Raw genomic sequence first — 24,831 nt, 5'->3', positions numbered from 1 at the left:
AGCAGCCACGGTTAAGCAAGCCCAAGGGGATCATCAGGCTACATCAGAGCCTATCGACACCACCCCGATTGAGTCTATCCCGAGTACTAGCACAACTCCGAGCTCCTCCCTCTCCACCCCATCTGCAACACTGGTCCCGATCGCTAGGGTCCAAAAGTTAGAGGCCTGAATGGCCACAATTCTGCATCATATCCAGTTTTGGATGTAGAAGTCCATTGCTGAGGCGGAAGAGGAAATCAAGAATAAGATGGCCCACTGGACTGAAAGGCAGATTATGGAGGTCCACCAGCGCCTTCACGCATTTGAGTTGAGGGTTCTCGCCTGGCCAGCCCCTACTATAGATTTGACGACTCTCCAGGCTGTTGTGGCGAGTCTGAGATCAGATATGGATGCCATACTGGAGGCCCGAATGCCAGAGTCTGAGGTCCCATCTGCGGAGTCTGCTGAGGATACGGTAATGGTTGCACTGTTCTCCACCAGTGTTGATCCTTCACCTCAACCCCGTGAGCAAACCAAGAGGCACAGATCTAGAGAAGATGATGAGATTCGAGATAGGAAGAGAGAGCGTCTTGAGTTGGAGGCTGCGAGGACCTCGTTGATTGATGAGGAGGCCTGGCAGATGAGGTCTCAGCAGGTGGTTGTTGGGGCGTCTAGCTCCAGGATTGTTGATGTTGAGAAGAGCACTACTGAGGGTGTTATTATTGCTGCGGACACTACTGATGGTATCCCTACTAAAGACGGAGCAGGTTCCGGGAAACCGAAACCCCCATATTTTTTATCATCGGCGCTATGCGCTTTAGGTTTGCTTCACCTACCACTCATTTTTATATTTTTTTTTTATGAATTGGGGACAACTGCATGCTCTTTTGTTGGGGGTGGGGTAAATGGAAAATGAGTGCTAGGGTGATGTCTGAATAGCCCAACTTACTATCCTCTCTTGGGTTTTTCTTGCCTGTGTTCTTTTTTCCCAAGAAACTGTTTACTTTACTGTTGAAGCGGCACGTTATTATCTTGTACATAGTATTGATATGAAATATGAAGCATGATGGCTAAATAAAATGATATCCTAATTTAAAGAAAATGCTTGCATGATTAGGCATAGTGAATGATGAATGTGTGGCTCTAAGTATAACATAGAGATACACCCCTGCATGACCCTCAATCTTAAGCTCGAATGAAGTGTCTGATAATCTTGTAGGGTAATGAGGTGTTAAGTGAGTGTGAGAAAGTTGAATAGACCACCATTGATACTGAGCTAGAACATGCCCGGTTAGTCCTGCTAAAAGTAATCTGCAATAGACAATTAGGAAAGAATCATAGACCCTTGTTCAAGATAGCCAACCTTTAGCCTAGATATAATAAAACCGAATGAAATTAATTCCTTCTTGATCCAAATGATTTGAGATTAAAATGAATCTTTTTTCTACCCCAACTTATCTTCTGGGAACAATGTGTTGGCCCTGGTCCCTCCTTGGACATGTGCACCTCAGCTTATGCAAAAAGCATAAGTTGAGGGTGGCTAATGCAGAAAACAACCTTGTCCTGGCCCTGACTCAACCTTGGGTTTTGTGTACCTTGACTCATGGCAAAGCCATGAGTTGAGGGTGGCTATTATGATGAATGCTCCGGAAAGTGGGGCTGAAAGAATAAAGAGAGAGAAAGAAGAAAAAAAAGTGACTCAAGCAAAGTTTCAATCAAGTGAAAAATTGCAAAATGTGAAAGTAAAAGAAAATACAAAAAATAAAAGAAGAGTCACTTACACAAAGGGAGAAAGAAATGAGAAAAGCAAGGCAAAAGAATATAAGAAAATTAAGAAATAGGGCGGAATAAACCATGAAAAGGTAGAATGCTTAGTTGTTATGTCAAGGAGGACAACAAGTCACCAAAATACATCAAAATGTACCCTACCTGACCCTGAGCCTACGTTACAGTCTAAGAAAGTCCTATCGTGATCCTAAGAGTCTAATACTTTGAACTTAAAGCAGTGAAAATAAGGGCAAGCCTATAACGATAAGTACCAATTAGGTGAGAAGTTGTTCTGAGAGTGAGTGTTGAAAAAAATAATCCTTATACTCAAACTGAAATCACTGTGTGAAAAAGGAGGATATTGTTTTTAAAGAAAGGACACTAGTTGCAATACTGGAAAGTTGACACCTTGGTGAGAAGTAAAAGAGGAGAGGTGTCGGTGCGTAGTGAGTCTGTGTCATGGTCTGATCCACATGAGCGAGCCTAATAGTGATATCATGCATGAGCATAATGAAAATAATAGGTATTGATAGATAGATGATTCTGAAAGCTAAAATAAGGATACTTTTGTACAAAGGTTTTTGTTGTGAGTCATAGTGTGTCGCTTGAGGACAAACAACGAATTTAAGTTGAGGGTGTTGATGTACCGTAATTTCACGATACTTTCAATGCTTTTTCCTTAAATTTAGTGTGTGTCTAAGGCCTCTTTGAAGTAGTTTTAATGTACTTTTCTTTGTGTTTGTAAGAAAAATTGTCCAGAATGACAATATTGAAGATGTGCTTAAAATTTCAGAAAAGATGACCGACCGAGCCATCGACGGTCCGTAGGTGGCAACCGTCGCCATGAAGATTTTATGCTACCAAGTAAAGATCGGGGAATTCTGACAAAGTGTGAGGATACAGAGGGGATGACGATCCATCGTCTCATGGACGGACCAACCTGGTGATTCGTTGGTGTTAACAGAATGTAGCCTCAGTACCCGATTTGAAAATATTTTAAGTGTGGAGAAAAGGCCATCGACGGACCTTCGTCCTATCAACGGATCGTCGTCTTGGTCCGTCGATGATAAAAGAGAGTTAGAGAAGAAAGCAACTGAATATAGAGTTGAAGTATGGACCGATCGAGGTGTCGACGGTCCGTCGGTCAGGTCGTCGATGCGAGACACGTTTTTGGACAGATTTTCCTTCTTTAGATTTCCCTTTATGTTTAGGATTCTTTTATTATAAATAGGACCGATAACCTCGTGTTTGGGGTTAGACTCTTGGTTATTTTTCTGATTCGTAGTATTGGTTATTGAATATTGGGTTTTGCAAAATACTTTATTTTTTCGAAATTGTTAATTAAACTATTTTCTCGAATTCAAGTGATTTTCTTCAATATCATCAAATTAAGTACATGAATTCTTGTTTAATTAATATGAATTGTGTAATTATGAATAGGCTAAATTCATAACTAGGGTTGTGGGAACCATGGGTGATTAACAAAGTAAAACTAGCTAAAATAACAATTCTAGAATAGTTTCTTGCATGTATTGGTAATTATTTCTTTTAGAAGTCTTTTTAATGAGTGCACGCATTATAACTCGCCTTGTTGCTACTTGCCAGACCAAGGAGGTAGATAATAAGAAAAGAATTATCAACGTAGATTTAGTATATACTATCTAATAGGCTAGTTTCGATTGGTGCGAAGTAATAACTAAGCCATACATCAATTATAATGCTTAATATGAGGTAAAAGGTAAGATTTAGTAAAGTACACAGGCGTAGCTGGATCAAGATGCGGAGTGAAATTCACTAGTTACCAGATCAAGGAATTAGGGATACATAACTTACCACTTTGCATGCAAGATAGTAGGAAAGAGTTGTTATAGCTAGGGTTACTGCGTTATGAACCTATGGGAAACACTTACACCCTAGTTTCTCTAATCATTTGATAAACATCAAATATTTGAACTAGCTACTTGTTTACTTAAACTTAATTAATTACTTTTGTTACACAAAATCTCCCCTTTAATTGTTTGTTTCCGGAAAAGGCTTGACTAAATAGAAGTAATTGCAGATTAAAGTTAAGTCTAAATTAATTTCCTCGTGCGATGGACCCCAACCTAACATTTGGGTTCTTTACTTGATACGACCGCTTATACTTCTTTAGGGACGTATAGTTTGAGCGTATCAGTGCGCTGAAAAGATAGCATGTTCGTATTCAATGGAATATAATAAGGCATTAACTTTAAAGCATGGCAGAAAAAATACATGATTTAATTGTCATCACCAGTTCTTGCCAATGGACCATGAGTTTAGAAAGATTTAAAAAATCATTCAAGAAAAATAAAATTGAAAGCGACCTCCCCTTCCACACCTTCATTACTCATAGGGCATTAAATTTGGGAGAGAGTTTGTCAATTAAAGTTACACACCTTGTACACTTTTTGGATATGGTGTTGAACATAATTGGATCAAATAAAGCATATTTTGGGAGTTGCTGTATTGGAAAATATAATCTTCTATAACATAATCTTGATATGATGCATATTGAAAAAAAAATTATTTTGAAAATTAGTTTAACACAATGATGGATGTTAAGGTCAAGACAAAAGACAATCAAAAAGATAGAATAAACATAAAGGAATATTGAAGGAGAAGAGAGTTATGGCTGCATGAACTAAAAAAAGGTAAAATAGTTAAGTCCAAAACCAGTTTTTCATTCACATTTGGTGAGAAACGTGAAATTTGTGAGTGGGTTAAAAAATTGAGGATGCTGGAGGGCTATGCCTTGAAATTAGGAAAGCGGGCAGATATAAATGAAGGAAAATCGATAGGAGTGAAAAGTCATGATTGTCATGTATTTCATGGAAACTTTAATTCCTATAACTTTTATTCATCTAATAGAAAGAATACGGAAACCAATCATAAAGAGAAGTGATTTTGTTAAAAATTTGTGTTATGGAAAGTTGTTGGAGAGTAGTTTGGACCAAATGGAAAGTTGTTGGAGAAGATCTTTCCATGTGATTTCTTTGATGTGATAGAGCATCTTCCGGTTAACCTTGTACAAAAGGGTCGTCTCGAAGGTCCAGTTCAAATAAGATGGATGTATCCATTCGAGAGATAACATTGAAATATACACTAACTTATATATAACCACGAAGTTTTTTAACCTTTTTTAACACACACACAACCACACCCCACACACAGGACCATTCAAAGCAAACAATTAAGCAAAGGGAAAAGATCAAGAACCGTTCAAAGCAAATAATTAAACAAAGGGAAAAGATCAAAGGAATCGTTTTTTGGGTTCATATTGGTAGAGAAACTGTTGATTTTTATTCTAATTAGTTTGGGAATTATGAAGGTGATATTGATCCTTTATTTCCACCCACATAAATTTTTAAGGCTTAAGTCATAGGCAGCCCCTTGAAGTTGTCCGCATAATTCACTTAGACACCTCAACTAGGACATGTTTCAATTGAACACTTAAATTGTTCAAAACATATACCCATTAAACACAAAATGCTTATGTGGCAAGATAAGTGTAATTCATTGTCCTTGAGCGCGTGAATAGATCCCAATATGATTATTTTTAATTTTTTTAAGTTGATTTTGTAATTTCTTGAAACTTAGATATATTATTAAATAACTAATATTAATAATTTAGTTCAACAAGGATCTCTTAATTAAAAAAAGGAAAACAAAACCCATTATCCTTCAACAATCTTCTTCTTTAGAGCACTATGTCTTCTTCAATCTTTAGAAGATCTTTGACACTTTGTTTTGGTTCCGCTTTGTTTTGGTTCCAATTTTTTTTAAGAGAAACTGAATTTTTACCGGCCAAATTCCTAAGCCACCATCCTCCGCCTCACCCCTTCCCCATATACTTTCTTTCTAGCATTGTTTAGTCATTCTCGATATCATCAGCATTATCTTGGAGTTTTAGAAGAGAATTTCAAAAATAAATAATAATAATCAAATTGTGTCAAAAATAATTTCGGTGAAACACCATTTTTTCCGGCAAGACTAATACGAATCTGAAGTTATTTTCTTAAAATTGTTAAAAAAATTAATAAACCCTAATAGAGGAATTAAAAAAATATGTGAATCTGAATTAAAGTTTTAAAAAAAAAGAGGTGAGATTTGGAGAAATAGCACAACAATGCTGATGAATTTTAGAATAAAGGAGACGGGGCAGGTGTATTAGTGGGAAACAAAATCCTTGTGTGAATTGTGAGAGGAAAAGTGGAGTTACCATTATTATTGAAGTGTGTAACGCGTATGGAGTTGATGTGGTAGGGTTACTGCTATGCAAAGAAGAAACAAAGAAGAAAGGTTCTTTTCATATTTCTATTTTATTTATTTTTTTGGCTAAAAAAGTAGTTTTATTTTATTTATTTTTTCTAATTTATTTTTTTAATTGTTATTAAAGGGTCAATGCCATATGTCTTTTTTTATTGGTTATTGTACCACATCATCCGCGAGTGTATGTCACTCACTCTCTATTTTTAATTGATTGTCATAAAATGTTTAATAGGAATATATTTTAACTAATAAAGGTGTTCAATTGAAACAAACCTTAGATAAGGTGTCTAACTGAATTATGCGGACAGCTTTAAGGTGCTGGGAATACCTTAGGCCAATTTTTAATCAAAATGATCAAGGATCTAAAAAGCTTGACAAACGAAGCTTCACTAGTATGATAATGCAATCAGTTATGACACATATTTTTATTTATCGTCCAAAGATTCAATAATTATTTCAAGAAAGTGTTAAAAAGATGTTATCAAATTACATGCATACTAATAAGTGTTCATTAACTAACGAAATAGTTCAATGTACCATGATCATCTTGTTTTTAAATACATAGGGTAATGAAGTCATCTATACAGAATTCTTCAAATGGCTAACCGAATGTGTAAGTGTGCAAGCTTACATTGGTTAAATAAGTATTTATCAATGTATTCACGTTATACAAAATTATATATTTTAAATAACAATATATAGGTTAACGATGAATGTTCTAATGTCGAACATATGTAATTAGTAAGAGAAGTTGTACTTGGACCTGAATCTCAAATTCAGACAATGAATAAGTATTGTGTCAATGGTTTTAAGTTTCAAACTAAAGAAGTTTTAGGAATAAGAAAACAAATAATAACGGTGTCTGCATACAAAGTGATGTTGATGGTACTGGCCAAGTTATTGAATATGATGGTGTTATTCATGAGATCATTGAAGTACGATATTCAGGTTGTCCTAAAAAAGATCATATTATTTCGATGTAAGTGGTTTAACCAATAACATAAAGACATCAAAATATACCAACAACATAATATAACTAAAGTTACGAACACATGAAAATATAGAAGTTATTATCTTCATCATTGCACATAATGTTAAACAAGTGTATTACGCTTCATATCTATTGCATAGATACAAAGCTGATTGGTGGGTTGTTATAAAGACTAAGCCTCTGGGAAGAATTTAAATCGACAATGTCTTAGATGTAGCATACCAAAATAAGATTGCAATTGTTCAACAACAAGTTGATGTTGAATTGGAAACCACACTAGAACATCATCAACACATTTTAGAAGAAGTATTTGATGATGAGACAATGATAAATATTGAGGAAGAAATAAATGAGTGCGGACAAGATTATTCATTTGATGATGAAGAATATGACAATGAAAAATGAAATAACTAAGGAGGAAGAATGAGAGAGTGATGAAAATGAAACAAGCAAGGAGGAATAAAAGTAGAATGATGGACCATATAGCTAGTATGTAAGTTATTATTTTGCTAATACTAATTTTATTTAATTTATGATTTTTAGATAATATCCATGTAAATTTTCATGAAAATGTCATCAGAAGTGAGGTGAAAGATCTCGCGAATATCTTGGAGTTAGCGAGCCTAATAAGACTAAAAAGAAGAAGTCTAGAAGACCAATAGATTCTGATGAAATTCCAGATGTCCTTTATTTTGAGTCGGAGCGCATTACTCATTATACTTATTTATTGGATGTTCCATTTGGTACGGCGGATCCTGGGGCATATTATACTAATTATGGTCGATCAGTCGGTGCTTCCTCTACTTCACAGTCACTGTCTCCATGATTCTATGAGAACCTACCTCAACCCTTATCAGCAAGTAGGTTATCACCTAGTCATACTCCATCCCTCTCTCAATCTCGCACATGTACATTTGAGCTATCATACATGAGGATTAGAGATTCTAGTAGTGAGCAGTCAAATGTTATGGTCGGTACATTTCCATTGACTCAACATTATATGCATCCTTGTGTATCATCTACACCTACAAGAGATGAGACGTCTGATCTAGCATTGGGACAGAGGGACAGAATTGGCAAAGTCATAATTGAGCCGGATGGATCATCATAAGTTTATTTTGTTATCTATTTGTTACTTTATTTTACTTATTTGACAATCTTTAATATATTATTCATGAACTAACATGTTTATTATGTGTTTTGTAGGTAGTATCCTGCAAAGGATGTTGCCCGAGCTTTAAAAGACTTTGTGAGAAGGGTTATTACATAGTCTTATCACTCATGGAGTAAGACCCCAAACAATATATGTCAGGTGATGCTTAATGAATTTAAGGTAAATTATGTTTTAGTTAAGTTTATTAATTTTAGTATCCTTTACTTTTTATTAATTATCTAACAATATTCATTTTTGTTAGACTAGGTGTACTCGGGAACCGAGGTTTAATATGGTCATTGCGACCACATTTGAGGAGAGCACTTCCGCGAGACTGTCTAGCTGGCTAAAAAAAGCTCGGGATATTGATCAGTATATGAGTTAGATGTTGCCTCATGCGTTTCATGACTTGCGCCAATATTGAAACACAGATAAATTCAAGACAATGTTCAAACAAGCCAAAAAGACTAGAGGCAGCCTTAAGGGTGACTCATTACACACTGAAGGATCAAAGAGCATTGTAACAATAACAAGAGAGATGATAAGTTCTAGTTCAGACTGTTAAATAAATAATTAGACTATTAACATTGTTATAATATAAATTTCATTTTTGTTTACAAGAAAAATAAATGGGGCGCACTCCCCTTCTTCCAGAGGCTTTCAAGAAGATTCATGTGAAGAAGAAAGAAAATGAGTTAAATCCGGATGTGTGGATGGATGAAAGGACCGAACGAACTTTTGTAAGTTTTATTTTTACTATACAACGTGTGTATCACCAATACGTAAATGAAAATCTAGATAGTTTGGTACAAAAAATATTTGTCCAGTCAAATTTCGACTAGAAAAAGTGGTAAGGGGACACACAAGGGTAGATTCTATGGTTGAGACTCTTGAAATGATGTACAATAACTTCTTTCAGCCTTAGAAGGTATTGGATCGTCACGTCAAGCCGAGACAATTGACGATGTTTTGATCGCTGCTATGTCGGCACATATAGAAAATTTTAGAGCAGCACTGCAAGAGTTTGAGCGAAAAATAGTAGTTGAACAAGAAAGCATGAGTGTGACAGTTCAACAAATCAAGGAACAAGTGTTGAAACTCGCTCGTTGACCTACATCTACATCGTCCCCTGTCAAGGGCACTGATGATGACAGTTAGGATGATGATGATTAGATAGACTGCACTCCTTGATTATCTTTTATTGCTTTTGTTTATGAAATTTTGAAATGAACTTTGAATGACTTTACAAGTTTTTGTATTGTGATTTAGATATTTTTTAACATTGATTTAATTTTATTATTTTATATCTTGTGTGAGATGTTTAGATTGTATTTTGTTTGATTGGGATGATTAAATTTGAAATTAATTGATTTATTTTGTAGGTGGGCAGAAGAAACTGCCAGTTTTTGCTATAAAAAATGCAAAAAAAAATCGACGGACAGGGTGGTTTTTTCCATCACTTTTTTGCATAATTCTTTCAAATAAACCCAGAAAAGCGACAGACAGGGTCCTTTAGTGCGTCGCGTTTCTGGGTTTTTCAAAAAAAAAAATTTCAGAAAAGATGGATAGGGTCCTTTAGTCCGTCACTTTTCTACGATTTTCAAAATATAAATTTCTAGAAAAGCAATGGATTGTGTCACTTTTTGGAAATTAAAAAATACAAATAAAAAAAGCAACATGATCCATCGATAATCAAAAAAGTTCAAAAAATAAATCAGAAGTGACGTTGTCCATCGCTTTTTAAAAAGTGTTGTCCCAAAAAGCGGTGAACATGACTGCATTGCTTTTCTGTCGAATTTGACCAAAAAAGTGACGCAGTCCGTCATTTTTGAACATCATTATTCAGTAGGTTTTAGTAGTGATATTTAATGGGAAGTAGCACGTTGCAAGCAAAAAATTTGAAGAAGAGGATATATTTCTGAGACCGTGATAGATGTTTGTAAGGATTGAAACTGCCAAAGAATTTTTTCCCTATAAGGTATCAAACTTGCAACTTTGAAGACTCTAGCACAAAGGTAATCAACTTTTTTTTATTAGGAAGCACAAACCTTTAAAGCCAATATGCAAGAAAAGTTGCCAAAGAAGTCTCAACTCAGAGTGATTTTTTCACACTTAGCTCGATAAACGGAGTATTCTCCTCTCCAGTTCGTGGTAAAAAATTAATGTCAATATTTCTAGAAAGATCATGATTCATCCCTAGTTTTGTGCAACTCTTAAACTTCCTTGTTGAAGGGTCAATATATTTTCTTGTTCCTCTAAATCAGATTTTGTCTATTCTGAAAAGGAGACTTCGTCGATGACACCTTTTGTAAGTCAGTAGAATGCCAAAAATAAGTAGGAGCAGCTTTTTGGGAGAAAATACTTTTCTTGGTCATCTTCATGTGTCAAACTCCTTAGTCGAGGGTATAACTTCTTCACAAAAGGAATCATAAACGTGAAGACCATCAGTGATTCTCTAACCCCATTAAGAAATAGATAAATATCCGACAAAGATAGAGATCAAATTGGTGGATGGATGTTGATTCTCACAAAAGGCGTGGAAAATATTTTTCGTTATGGTCATATGTGAACATTGAAGCAATGATAGCATCATAAGTCTTGATATTGTTCGAAGTCTCCTTGCAACAGACAAGCACATCTTTTACCCACTCCAAATAGATAGACATATAGGAAACCTCACCAAACCTGAAAGGAGGAACATGCCAACTGTTAAGATTCTCATCATGTCGAGAAGGCATGACAACAACATTTTGATGAGTGGAAGACTTCAAGAGAAAGAAAATTTTCACTTGTGACTTTGCCAAAGAAGTTGTGCTTAATGTCCTTAGTTTCTCTAGACTGCCACATTGGAGATGATGAGAAGTGTTCAACAATTTTTTAACAAGTGGAAAGGTACCAATCACCAGAAGATGAACTTTCAAGGTGAGAACTTTGGCACATGAATGTTGTTTTTTCTCCGCAATATCAAGGAAAGGATATGACACCTCTCGATCACTAAAATCCATCATCACTGCTAGAAATCAAGATTACAAAATCGGATCTGAAAAAAGGGTTGTTAGTTTGGTGAAAACACAATTGGAGAAATCAAAAGACAAAAAAATCAAAAGTTGAGTTCCACAGTAAAAAATTCAAAATTGTAGTAATGGAAGAGAAATTTGGCTTCAAATCGTTGTTATATTTAGTTTAGTGTTTCTATTCTAAAAAAATCAAGCTGATCAAGATTTCAATTTTTTTTACAATGAGATATGAATTTACACTACAAACACGCAAATCTGACTGTCAGGAACAGGTTCTATATTAAAAATCAAAACTATAGCATTGGAAAATGAATTTGACCACAAATCTTTTCTATGTTGTATCATCATGTTTCAAAAAATTAAATGTGTTGCGATTTTAATTTTCTATAATAAGATATGAATCTTACACTACATATGCGTAATTTGACCATCAAAAATAGTCTCTATATTGAAAATAAAAACTGTAGAAATGGAAGAAGAATTTGGCGGTAGATCTTGTCTATGTTGTAGTTCCATGTTTCTAATTTTGAAAAATCAAACGACTTGCGATTTAATTTTTCTTCAATGACATATGATTTTTATACTACAAATGCGCAAACTTGAACCATAAAAATGGGTTATAGCTAAACTATATTTTTAAAGTTACCACGAGAAAGTGCGAAGAGTACTTTTGCTCGAAGTTTTTGATATATAATGGAGGCTACGCCTCTTGATTTGATAAAATCAATCAGCGTCACAATCGAATTGTCAAGCACACTCGTACGACTTGTCTTTGCAACGTTCAAAATTTGATATGATACAAATTATTTGTGCATTAGAGAGGATTATATAGAGAATTTTATGAGAGATTTCTAATCCTTTCACAGGAAACTTAAGGTGAATTTGGAAGAAGAACATTTGATTGGGTTGATTAATTCATCGCCTATTTTTTAACTGCATCAATATGGAAAGGATGAAACAAACAGTGAATGAAAGAAGAATACCTTAATTTAGGTTCATTAATTTACTTGGATACCAAAGGAAAGTTAATTTTCTTTTTATTTAGGAGAAAATTCTAATCAATTTATTTTGGTACCGAAGGAAAGTTAATTTCTTTTTATTTGGTTGAAAATTATCATCAATTTTCTTGTTTTTGATTCCTTGCGACAAACATCACATGGAAAAAATGTAGGTGCTCACTAGACCCATCTATTTCGAATCAATATAGAGGGGTCACATTGTTGTCGAGCAAGAATATTTCTATGAAAAATATTGGAATGACTACAAACAAATCATTTGTAGTAAATTATTTAGATTGTGATGACAAGAATCAAATATTTTTAAAGTCTAAGAAAATACTGAGATTTCAACTTCTTTGTCTAGTTTCGAAAAGCCTACACATCGAGAAGTCTCAAAAATGAAAACACAATTATGAAGACTTCAACTCTCGTCGTCAAATTTGGAAAGCTTGCACGTCAACAAATCTATATAAAAATGAAAACACATTCATGAATACTTCAAGTCTCAACGTCAAGTTTTGGCAAGGCTACACGTCGAGAAGTCTCAAAAATGATAGACATTCAGAAAGACTAACTTTCTTCATCAAATTCGGCAAGCCTATACATTGAAAAGTCTAAATCAAAACACACTTATGAATACTTCAAATCTCGTCATCAAGTTTCGCCAAGCCTATATGTTAACAAATATCGAAGTAAGGGTGGAAAATGGGTGGTTTGGATTGGATTTTGATGGATTGAGTGGGAATGGATTGGATCATAATCCACCCATATAAAACATGGGTAAATATGAATTGTTCAAATATGGTTTAGGTAAAATGCTTGTAACCACCTTAATCTCTTGAAGCCAAAAAAATATTAAATCAAAGTTAACTTATTTTACCCCTTAGCCACCCCTCTCCCTCCAGGAACCCCCACCCTCCACACAACCTACCCCTTTTTTTTAGAAAAAAAATCCGCCCTCTTGCCTCCCCCGCCCTCATTCCTCTCTTCTCAGCCCCACCCATACTCCAATTTTTTTGAAAAATAAATTAATATTTTTGAAAATTAAAAATTAATATTTAGCACAATTTATAATTTGAGTAGAAGTGAGAAGTGAGTGATCTATTATGAGTCTATATGGATACTCATATTTACCCATTTTGACTTTATTTGTAGGATCCCTTAAAATAGCTCCAAGTCATTAAATATGAGTAAATTGTACTCATTTCATTAGTATGGACTGAAATTACCACCCCTATCTCGAAGTAAGGGGCGTTTATAGTCACATAAATTTTATTACATTAAGATTCATACGAAATTTGAATTATATTCATGTGCATTTGGGTTAAATGAATAATTTGGGCTTTACAAATTATTAAGTCCACTCTATTGAGTTCAAGTGCAACGTTTATTCTACCTTGAAGCTCAAATTCATGTCACTTGTCATAGTGACAAGACATTCAAGACCCACAAAATGGTACCACATGTCCAAAATAAATGAGGTGATAGTCCCAGTCAAATTTATGAACCAATCACAGTCCGTCAAGTGTAAAAATGACATCCTTTACCAATCATAAACAATTATGTCCACCCCCTACAACTATAAATAAGGAATAAACATGACATTCTAAGGGACATTCTGAAAACTCTTCAGCAAACATTCTGCAAGGATTTGAGAAAGTTACAACACAAACTACATAACTCTTTGAAGGTGTGGTCGATAGAGTTCTTCCAGGAGATCGATTTGAAACGACAAAACGCTTCCCGACGTTCCTAGAGATTAACCACATCTCAAGGAGGTCTACATCATCCTACGATTCGAAGACCCTTGAACCTTGGAGAAGTTTTGGTTAAGAAGAATCAAGTAAACAACAAGATTGTACTCACACAATTAAATATAAATCACATTTTTCGTTTAGTTATTGCTTGCAGTTAATTTTCACCATTAATGAAAATTTGTTGTAAATAGATGTCAATTTTAAAAATATAAAATTTTAGTGGAAGAGTATAATTCAAAAAGTAATAATCATAAAACATAGTATTTTGTATTTAAATGATATATAGAAATGAGAATAGAGAATTAAATGAAATAAAATAAAGTAAAGTGCCGAAATGAAACTTGAGGACAAGTTAAGAGTTATTTAATGGGAAAATTGTATATAATGACAATTAATAAATCAAATTAAATGTTTTAACCATAATTGGATTTAATTGTGCACTATAGCAAACTATTTGTCAGTTGTCTCTCTCCCTCAAACTCTCGCTCGCCACTCTCGCTTTTATACAAACACAAAAATGTATAAAATTCATTTGTGTTTGTATAAAACGAGAATATATATATATATATATATATATATATATATATATATATATATATATATATATATATATTAACAGAAACGAAATGTATAAAATGAATAAGACGAGAGAAAATTGTATATACACATGCAAATACATATATTTTGTTGTCCTACACACTTATAATTATATAATACAAATATTCTCCTATCCAATTTTATTTTGTATTTCTCTCTTTCTCGTTTTATATAAACACAAATTGTACAATTGTTCTTTTGTATACAATTGCTTTTTTTTTATATATGTAGCGAATTATACAACTAATTTCTTTGTATATATATAACGAATTATTTAACTATTTTTTTATATATATACAACAAAATATAAATATATATGTTTTTTTATGGAACAGAGTTATGCAAAGTATAACTATAACATATGATTTTTTATGTTTGCCGTTAAAGATACTCTTTTTAAATCACGCCAATGAAAATACACTTTCACCGTTAGTATCGCACGTGTCAGCTTCTCATTAGAGAGAAGCATGATATTACAATGAGTGAGCAAGTAGAGAATCAGTCTGTACAACAAGTACAATGTCCAACATGTGGCTCAAAGCTTCTCACTTCATACTTTCTTCCCTGTCTTTTGCTCTTTTCTAATCTTTCCTTAGATTAAATCGCCACAACCTCCTTGAGCACTTTGTTTTCTTCGCCGCAACTCATTTTTTTCTCTATTCACTGAGAATATATTTATAGTTGTAAGGGTCATTTGAATCATCATTCTGATCTGCATTTTCTCTTCGTTTGTTCGAATCAAGAAGCTAATTTTCTTTGTGGGGTTTACTAGATGGCTGCTATTATACAAGGAATTGGTGCTGCTACTGCACTAACATCAGCCAATTCTTTGGATACCAAGAAGTCACTTTTCGCTAATTCTCGCAGATCTTTGTCAGGTTTGTTGCAATTTATTAGTCTTTTAGCTAGTATTCGAAATTGGGTTTTGTTAGTATTGCTTAAATTTATGTTCTTTTTTTGTTGATTATGTTTGTTTGGTTCTCTTTTCTGATTCAGGGTTTATCTAATCTTTGTGTCTTACGGTTGTTTTTGATCGGAAGTATTAATTGGTCCACTAAAAGAATGTTTTATTTTCCAGTTAGTGCTTGTTTACTCTCCAAATTTCAGTCATTTATCTTCCATTGGTTTGCAGAGAGGAAAGGAAGGTTATTTGTGGCTAGATCTGATGGGCGTTTAAGCAGTGGTTTGAATGGACGTGGAGGAAGAGCTGAACAATTAATCACTAATGCTGTTGCTGTTAGTATTCTTTACTCTCTCATTATAATTGTGACGCATATGATTGATTATTTACTAGTAGAAATGTGCTTAAATTAGCAAATTTTGTTTTCTTTTAGACTTTGAGATTTGGTGTTGCATGTAATTCTTTTACAGGCAAAAGAAGATGCTGCTGCAGCTTCTACTTCATTCAAGCCAGGGTATATTTACTACTTCTCTAAGTTGTACTTGCATATCTTGACAGTTTAAATTGCTTCCTTCTGGTTGCCACTTCATTTGTCTCTCCTTATCTGAAACTTTATGTACGCGTGGTGGCTTGTCAGCAGGTGAGATTAGTTTTTTTCTTTAAAAATATCTTGATTAAGTTGGGCAAGGTTACATTCTTGTCTTGTAAAGAGGTTGGCTGGTAGGATTATGGTTTTCTTTTATTGTATGATTAAATTCAGCTGCTAATCTCGATGGTGTTGTCAAAGGAAATAGAGAAGTCAATAGAAGTTGCTGTTTTGCTTCAGATTATGCTAATTCATCCTGTGATAAACATGTCTAGTTCTCCTCCTTGTTCTGAATTTTGATAGCAGAAACAAAAGAAAGAGTGATGGTGGGAGTGATGTGTTCTTTTTTGTTTGGATTAGTACTGGCGTACTGGGGATATAAATAAAAAAGAAAAGAAAAGAAAGAAAGAAAGGATGGGCTACATAGTGAACAAAAGTTCAACCCCTCTTACCAACCAAAAGTAGGCTTACATAGAGAAATTCATTTTTAGTATATCTTATATTTAAGCTACACAGGTCTCCCGTAGACTTGAAAAAACGAGTTACTCTTTTTTCACTTTCTTCTTCTGGTACTTCCAATTATTAATTTATTATTTGCTCAAAAATTTTGAAGGTTCTTATTTGTTGTAATTTTTTGCTATGTTTATGGTCAAAAGAAATGATTTCCATAGCCATTCCAATAATACTTCTTTTGATAAGTATATAATTAAACTTTTTTCGAGTCATATCGTTTGGTGTTGGGGATGGGATATATATCTATATATGTATGAGAAAACTTATCCCATCGTTGCTGTATAAATGGTAGGATAAATAATTCCAAAGACTAATTAATATCCCTAACAAAAAGAATGATAAAATAGCCTTGTTGTTTATCCTGGGATTATTATCATCTATCCCTCATACCAAGTGACCCGTAAGAGATTACAATGACAACATACCCAGTGTAATTCCACAAGTGGGTCTGGGAGGGCAAATGTACGCATACCTTCTCTCTATCTTTTAGTAGAGAGGTTGTTTCCAATAGACTCTCGACTCAAAAGTAGTGTCATTAAAGCATGATATAAAAGAAAATAACCACTGCAAAATAGCAAGATAAATGAAACACATGAAGTAATATGTAGTAGAAAAAATGGAGAATAAGAACTATGCAAATACTAGATGTGATTACTAATTAAGGAGAGGATGAGTCGAGGAGATTAACCCTCGAGATTAACCCTCCAACCAAACTCTCACATTTCCTCTTCACCTGTCTGAACCACCTCTGTCTCACTTCTCTAATCTTATCCTTCACGGAGGCCACTTTCGCCTTGTCCTGTGTATATTCATTCCTAATCTCATCTCTCCTAGTATGCCTGCATATCCATTTGGGCATCCTCATTTATGCTATCTTCATCTTCTGTATGTGTGCATTCTTGACTGGCCAACCCTTTACCTCGCACTACAGTCTAGGTTTAACTATCACTCAGTAGAACTTACCTTTTTAAGTCTTGGTGAAACATTTTGTCACACAGTACTCTGGATACAAGTGCCCATTTCATTGTTAATCTTCCCATTTCCTTGGATTATAGACCCAATATACTTGAAACTCTCCCTTGGGTATGACTTGTCTATCAATCTTCACTTCCATCCCCTCCTCCACTATAGGCATTGTGTGATTGAACTTGCAGTCCAGGTCCATTGGCGTAGCCACATGGTTGTATACCCTTCGTTGGAAAAAAAAATATCGTACATAGTACATACAAGTAAGTATATACAAGAAAATGATACATGAAATGATTAAATAACATTTTTTGGACACCCTTGAGATAACATGCTGTTAATGCCCAGTATTTTCACCTCCTTTGAATGGGGAAGTGTTCGTGTGTTCGAATCTCACTAGTTCTACTTTTTGAAACGAGCTTTTGTTGTGCTATTTCTGGACACCCTTCTGGTTCCGCCACTGCCAGTTACTCTATTTTAATCCTACGTTTGCTTAACCTGAAACCTTTAGATTCTAGGGTCTGTTTGCCAAACTACTCTATCATTAACTCCACCACGCGTCTCATAGATATCAATACAGATCGATACTATGTCATTTGCGAATAACATACATCAAGATGCCACCCCTTAAATACGCCACGTCAATTCGTCCATCACTTTGGTTAAAAGAATTGCGATGTATGATTGAAGTGCCCAACAAAATAATGTACACCACATGCTAGCCTGGACTTCGGATTTAGAGGTTGTGATAGGTGGAGTTTTCTAAGTTAAGTCATACACTCACTATATATTTGTGAGGGAGGACTCTGACTTTCCACACTTATCAACCTGAAATCCTAGGAAGGAAAGATGTGTTTCTCTTCTTGCCTAGAAACAAGAGAGGTAATGTTTGACATCTGAAGATCCAAGGCAGAAAAGATTGTCTGTCAATTTGTGTTTGTCAAGAAGATGTGGACCATCTCCTATTGCAGTGTGCTGCTGCTACTAGTTGTAGTTAATGGTTGTGAACTGGTCCAAAATGCCATGGACAACGTTGGGCACATCAATGAATTTGTTGTGCAACTAGACTTTCAGAAGAAGGATGGGAAGACATAGGCATGGTGCACCTTTAGCCCTAGTGTGAGTTCTTTAGAAGGAGAGCAATCAGAGAGCGCTTATAGACTGATTTGACTATCCAACTCTAAGAGATTGACTATCCAAAAAGATAAAAAATAAACCTAAGATGTTGCTGCGAGCCTGCAACTATACAACTATTTTACGAAGATTAATTCGTATTTCTAGCTTGTAAGTATCTGACGGAATTTTAGAGTGTCCTTATCATTTATTTTATTTCATATACACTAGACACAGAGGCGAATCGATGATTTCGAGTCTCTTGGTGCCAAGTAGGTTAATCAGTTAAATTAATTTTAGGCTTCAATCGAATTATTCATCTTTCCGGTCTATGAAATATGAACAATAATGAGATGACAATTTTTGTATTATATATACTACAAATTCTTTAAGCATGGGTCATGCTAATCTTCTCCGCATTATTTCAATTTTATTAGATGTCTCCAACAAAGCAAAAGTTTATCATTTTAATTTTAGATGCTCTTGTTGAAAGTCGAATTCAAGATCGACAACGGAAGATTTTTTTTCTCACTTATATTTGGGAAAAATCACTTTAGCTCAATTGTTTGACTATTTGAACTCTCACCTTACCATTTTCCCTTCCCTTCCCTACCTCCATATAAAAATACAAATTTTCACCCCACATTTGATTGAGATCATAAAGTAAAGAAAGTTAAAACTTTCAATTATACTATAAATATCATAAATATTCATCATTCATTTATAATTGTACTCGACAAGTTTTTACATTTTGAAAACGATCAATGACAATATCAATGCGTATATTTATAAATGGATCACGTTTTATGTAACACGCTAGTCCAATATACTTATAAATTACTACTCCATATTAAAACAACTATTAGAAACAAACAAAAAAAATAATGTGTCGCTATCATATTAAGGAAGCAAGTTAAAATTGCAAAGGGCCGTCAGCGAGCAAGTTAAAGTTGCAAATTAAAAAACTCCTAGGGCCTCAGCGAGATTCGACCTCGCGATCTCCGTATTAGAATATGACCCTTAGCCAGCCACGCCACAAGGACTTTTGGTTCCCTGGGTGGCACGTTTAATATTTGTAATTATATTGTCGATATATACCTATATATATTAGAGTTTCCGTCGAAGCCCGTGGGAGGTGTATCACCCCCACGAACCTTAGTAGATCCACCCCTGACTAGACAGCTACCATAAGGGCACAACTATATTGAATTCTTAAAATGCATTGTACCTTGCACTCCATTTTACTGCTTGCTGCTTGGATCTTGTCATGTGACTGGCTCACAAAAAGAAGAGAAAGAATGCAACTATAGGATCTCAGAGAGAAACACCTGAGACCAACATAAAATGTGTCTCACTTTTGGGATCTCATCGTCTCCTATTCTTAATGATAAAACAAATTCTCTTCAACTTTATATGGATTCATAGAGGCCCTTGCTAATAGTGTTTGTCAACCCTTGTTTATTTTAGATCCTTACTTAAAGGCCAAGTTATTGCCTTTTTGTTTTATTTGTAACTTCTTACCGAGCTATAACTCCAACACAAATCTACTTTTACGTATGGGGATGTAGGTCAATAACACTTTGTTAGTGTTACCCTAATTTATTTTAGATCTGTACTTAAAGGCCAACTTATTGCCTACTTGTTTTATTTGTTCGAGATTTTACAGTATGTACATAATGCACATACATAAATGAACTATAAGACAATATGTATTATTGTACTTGTACACATCATATGTGTAGTGATTGTTATGTGTACTTGCAATAAAATTGTGCCCAAGTATTTCTTGTCTTGATGTGACTTCATTTTTATGCAAGCTTTTTCTAATATCTAGTAATTCTTGTAGAAATGGCAATTGAGGTTTTGTACTCCTAAAGTTGACACAAAATAGAAAACAAAAAACCGCAAGAACTTCCATTAGTCTTATCTCTTTTTTTGTGTGTAGCATACCTCTAAGAAAGAAACTCATCTATTCCAATTCAAATATGATGATTCACCATTGTTGGTCGATGGAGTTTGGCCTTGTCATGTAGGTGAATTACCTGATTTACACGTCAACACCATATCAGTTCAATTTGGGTCAAAGACATTTAGGAATTATAACAACATAAAGCAAAATGGCGAGTTGATCATCCATATGGAAGATGTACTCAGAAGTATCATTAAGAAAGGTGCTTTGAGATATGCTTTCTTGGTGTAATGTAAAATAGAGATTTATGATATGATGGAGGCCTCTGTTCCTTTTACCAATGATGCTGAGCTGAAATCAAATACTTTTTGCAGTTCTGTGAAGAAGTGTTTACCAATTATTTGATCTGAAAGGGGGGACCAAGCAGTTCTGTATACTGCTACAAATGGTTAGGGTTAGTGCTGAGCCTTGAAAAGTTTGGTGCCACTGTATGTGTATGAGATGAAGCTAGCGTTTGGCCATAAGATATGTGTATGAGATGAAGCTAGCGTTTGGCCATAAGATTTCCACATATTTTGACATATTATTTGGGTCAAAATTTGGGTGAAATTTCAACATGTGTTTGACCATTGTTTTTGGGAAACATATTTAACTTTTTTAGGAGATATGATTTATACCCATATCAAAACTAACCATAGGTTTGTAGTACAAATAAATTGGATCTTTGTTCCAACAAATAACAAGTAGTGTCCAGGACATTAGAGCAATATGGTAGTTCAGAGTGAGTTAGTTCAACAAGTATCATTCCATACATTGTGAAGTAGACAGAGCACATGACATTATTACCCTTAGCCGATTGTTCATCATTTCATCAATAGTCATATCATTACTTTCATATTCACGGAATATTCTATCACTGCTTGGGTGTTTACGGAAAAATTATGTAAATATAGCGCAACAACTACTGTAGAGGGTGTTTTTGTAAACGATAAAGTTTGGTATAGAATTTAAATTTTTAAAAGATTCCAAATAATGAGATTTGACCCAATACTAGTTTTTTCTAGTATTTGGGAATTTGGGTTATTTGCCAAATAATGACAAATTGTATGGACAAACACTATTTGCCAAATTTGCCCCCAAATTTTACATGGGAAATCTATGGCCAAATGGGTCAGAAGAGTGCTCTCTGAGATGGGAACTAGAGCAGTAACTAAGCCTGGGGCATGGGTGTTGCTTTGGTACTTCCGTCAGTGAATGTTCTCTTTGTATGGGAGAATATGCTAAGCGGAAAAATAGAAATGTCCGAATGGGGCATGCAAACACACTAGAACAAGTATGCTGCTAGGAGGAACAAAAGAAGCATATGAATCAGAACTTTACCTTTGAATCAGGGCAGTTATTGTAGAAACACAATTATGTGATAGTTGTGGAGAACTAAAATTCATTGTTTGAAAAACAATGGGCTCAGGGCTGAACCAAAGGTTTGTGTTTATAAGTCTATTGACTGAAGTTAGAATTCCATTAGTGTATGACAGAGTTAACAAAATAAGCATAGGAATCAGAACTTTACCTTTGAATCACGGCAGTTAATGTAGAAACACAATTATGTGATAGTTGTGGAGAACAAAAATTTATTATTTGGAAACAATGAGCTGAACCAAAGGTATGTCTATTAACTGAAGTTAGAATTCCATGAGTGTATGACAGAGGAAAAGTTACCCTGTGAGTGTCGTGATCTATGTTCATACAATAACTGGTTAAGCAATCTTAATTTTTACCATCAGAGGTCCCTCTGAAGATTGTCATCGATGTCTTTACTCTTGTCGAGCGGAGTTGTTCAGAAGGAAGGCTTACATCTTATATAGGGAATTTGGCTCCCTTTCATACTTCAACTCTTTGGAACTTTGATATTTTCTTTCTGCTTTATCGGATTTTGAGGTTCTAATTACATTGAATTATTTGGGCCACCAGAAGCTAGTAGAGAGCTCATATAGTTCTGATGGCAGTCATAACAATTATTATCTTTGGATGTAAATGAGTTACCTTTGCTTCTTTGATGGGGTCTTCCTAATTAATGGGGATGATTATGTTCATGTTCAAAAGAATTTTCTGTGATTGTGCTTGTTTAATCATTAAACTTTAGCGTCAACCACTTGCTACTGCACTGCCCTGTTGCTTCAGACCTCTGGAATATGTTATGTTGTTTTTTTGGTCTATCCTGGGTCAGGGATGCCTTAGAAAGTTGGAGTTCACGGTAAGTTGACAACGCAATCAAGTGTATGTCGATGATGATCCCTGGTACTCTCTTTTGGTATTTATGGAAAGTGGAACAGAAGATGTTTTGATGGAATTTCCACTTCTAGAAATCTTTTGCGAGGCAGATGTCTAGTTAGCCTTTTTAGCTGTCCAAATTGACCCATGTAAATAATTTAGACCTATTCTTGGATTTTGTTAGCTCTATAGTTTAAAAAGAGGCTACAAATCCTTTTTTGTGAGCTTAACTGCTCTCTCCTTGTAATGCTAGCATCTTGTTGATGCCTTAAAAAGAATCTATCTTACTTCACAAAAAAGAAAGCATTAAACTTGCATCATTGAATAGATCTCTGTTGGCTGGTTGGATATACACCTTTATTCAATTTTTTAATCGTCGATCACGGTGTGAACTATATTAATTACTGCCCAACTGCTCGCGTGCTGATTGTACTTTATCCAGCTTGCTTATTACTTGATCTCACCAGTTGTTTGATTGAATGTACATCTTTAGGCATGAACTGTTGCTCTTTGAGGCCCTCCGCGAAGGCCTGGAAGAAGAGATGGACAGAGATCCCACTGTTTGTGTAATGGGTGAAGATGTCGGTCATTACGGAGGTTCGTACAAGGTGACTAAAGGCCTTGCCCCAAAATATGGTGATCTCAGGGTTCTTGATACTCCTATTGCTGAGAACTCTTTCACTGGTATGGGCATTGGAGCTGCAATGACTGGCTTGCGTCCAGTTATTGAGGGAATGAACATGGGATTTCTTCTTCTGGCCTTCAACCAGATATCTAACAACTGCGGTATGCTCCACTACACATCTGGTGGCCAGTTTAAGATACCAGTTGTCATCCGAGGTCCTGGTGGAGTTGGTCGACAGCTTGGAGCAGAGCACTCTCAACGCCTTGAGTCATACTTCCAGTCAATTCCTGGAATCCAGATGGTCGCCTGTTCAACCCCCTACAATGCTAAGGGCTTGATGAAGGCAGCTATCAAAAGTGATAACCCTGTGATTCTGTTTGAGCATGTTTTGCTCTACAACCTCAAGGAAAGAATTCCAGATGAAGAGTATGTGCTGAATCTTGAAGAAGCAGAGATGGTACGACCTGGGGAGCATGTAACCATTCTAACTTATTCCAGGATGAGGTATCATGTAATGCAGGCTGCCAAGACACTTGTGAACAAGGGTTATGATCCCGAGGTCATTGATATTAGGTCTCTGAAACCATTTGATCTTTACACCATCGGGAAGTCAGTGAAAAAGACTCATCGTGTGCTCATTGTCGAGGAATGCATGCGCACAGGAGGTATTGGGGCCAGCTTGACAGCCGCTATAACTGAGAACTTTCACGACTATCTAGATGCCCCAATCGTATGTCTGTCGTCACAGGATGTGCCAACCCCTTATGCTGGGACGTTAGAGAATTGGACTGTTGTCCAACCTCCCCAGATTGTTACTGCAGTTGAACAACTTTGCCAGTGATCAAGTGGTAGAAGTTTTATGATAATCATGCCATTATGTTCAGTTGCTTATGTCATAATTTAAGGCTCAACTTCTGATCGATTTTTATTGTCTGATTTTGCTAGAGATTTTATTTTTTGGAACTTGGGAGTCCTAGTTAAGGTGAGATGTTTGTTGTTTTGCCTTCTACCCACACCAAAATGGTGCTTGGAATCGTTATGTACTGGTAAGGTAACTAGACTTCATAGAAACATTATCATTGTTTTGTTTCGTTAAAGATAAAGATTTAGGTCTATTTTATAATCAAAGCTGGAGTTGTCCTACATTGCTAAAAGTATTAAATTTATGTCTTCCAACTAAATACAGATGTTTGGAGCTCTGCTTTGCCAGAGCTAGAAACAGTTTGTGAAATTCTTACGTAATAACATTCAATTTAGTCTTAAAGAGTTAAATCCCTGAATTATCTGGTGAGGGTTTTCTATGCATCTGTAACTTGTCACTGAACCAGTGACCCATTATTAATCAGCCTTTTCTAATGTGTGAAGGAAATTTCCGCGTAAAATAAGTGGATGTTTTAC

At 35.1% G+C, this 24,831-nt stretch overlaps 1 protein-coding gene, 1 non-coding gene and 1 pseudogene across 2 annotated transcripts; 2 read left to right on the top strand and 1 right to left on the bottom strand.

Annotated features, from left to right (window-relative positions):
* Positions 1-247: 247 nt before the first annotated feature.
* Positions 248-9,371, top strand: LOC138337812 (uncharacterized; annotated as a pseudogene).
* A 5,718-nt stretch (positions 9,372-15,089) lies between these two features.
* Positions 15,090-24,561, top strand: LOC101268205 (pyruvate dehydrogenase E1 component subunit beta-3, chloroplastic-like). The gene is made up of 5 exons (XM_004244760.5): positions 15,090-15,232; positions 15,322-15,427; positions 15,682-15,785; positions 15,921-15,964; positions 23,302-24,561. Exons 2-5 carry the CDS (start codon positions 15,322-15,324, stop codon positions 24,272-24,274), a joined length of 1,227 nt encoding a protein of 408 aa, XP_004244808.1. The 5' UTR covers positions 15,090-15,232; the 3' UTR covers positions 24,275-24,561.
* LOC112940001 (U6 spliceosomal RNA) lies at positions 18,984-19,081 on the bottom strand. The gene has a single exon (XR_003247967.1). It is a non-coding gene; the product is annotated as a U6 spliceosomal RNA (small nuclear RNA).
* Positions 24,562-24,831: the final 270 nt, after the last annotated feature.

This window comes from Solanum lycopersicum, chromosome 8 (assembly GCF_036512215.1).
Source record: "Solanum lycopersicum chromosome 8, SLM_r2.1".
In the NCBI taxonomy this organism is placed as follows: Eukaryota; Viridiplantae; Streptophyta; class Magnoliopsida; order Solanales; family Solanaceae; genus Solanum; species Solanum lycopersicum.
The sequence above is the reverse complement of the archived record's forward strand: the minus strand, read 5'-3'. Positions and strand labels throughout refer to the sequence as shown.

Coding starts and splice junctions, on each gene's coding strand:
- LOC101268205 (XM_004244760.5), top strand. CDS start 15,322: ATGGCTGCTATTATACAAGGAATTGGTGCTGCTACTGCACTAACATCA. Junction 15,428..15,681: donor TTCTCGCAGATCTTTGTCAG/GTTTGTTGCAAT, acceptor ATTGGTTTGCAG/AGAGGAAAGGAAGGTTATTT. Junction 15,965..23,301: donor TCTACTTCATTCAAGCCAGG/GTATATTTACTA, acceptor GTACATCTTTAG/GCATGAACTGTTGCTCTTTG.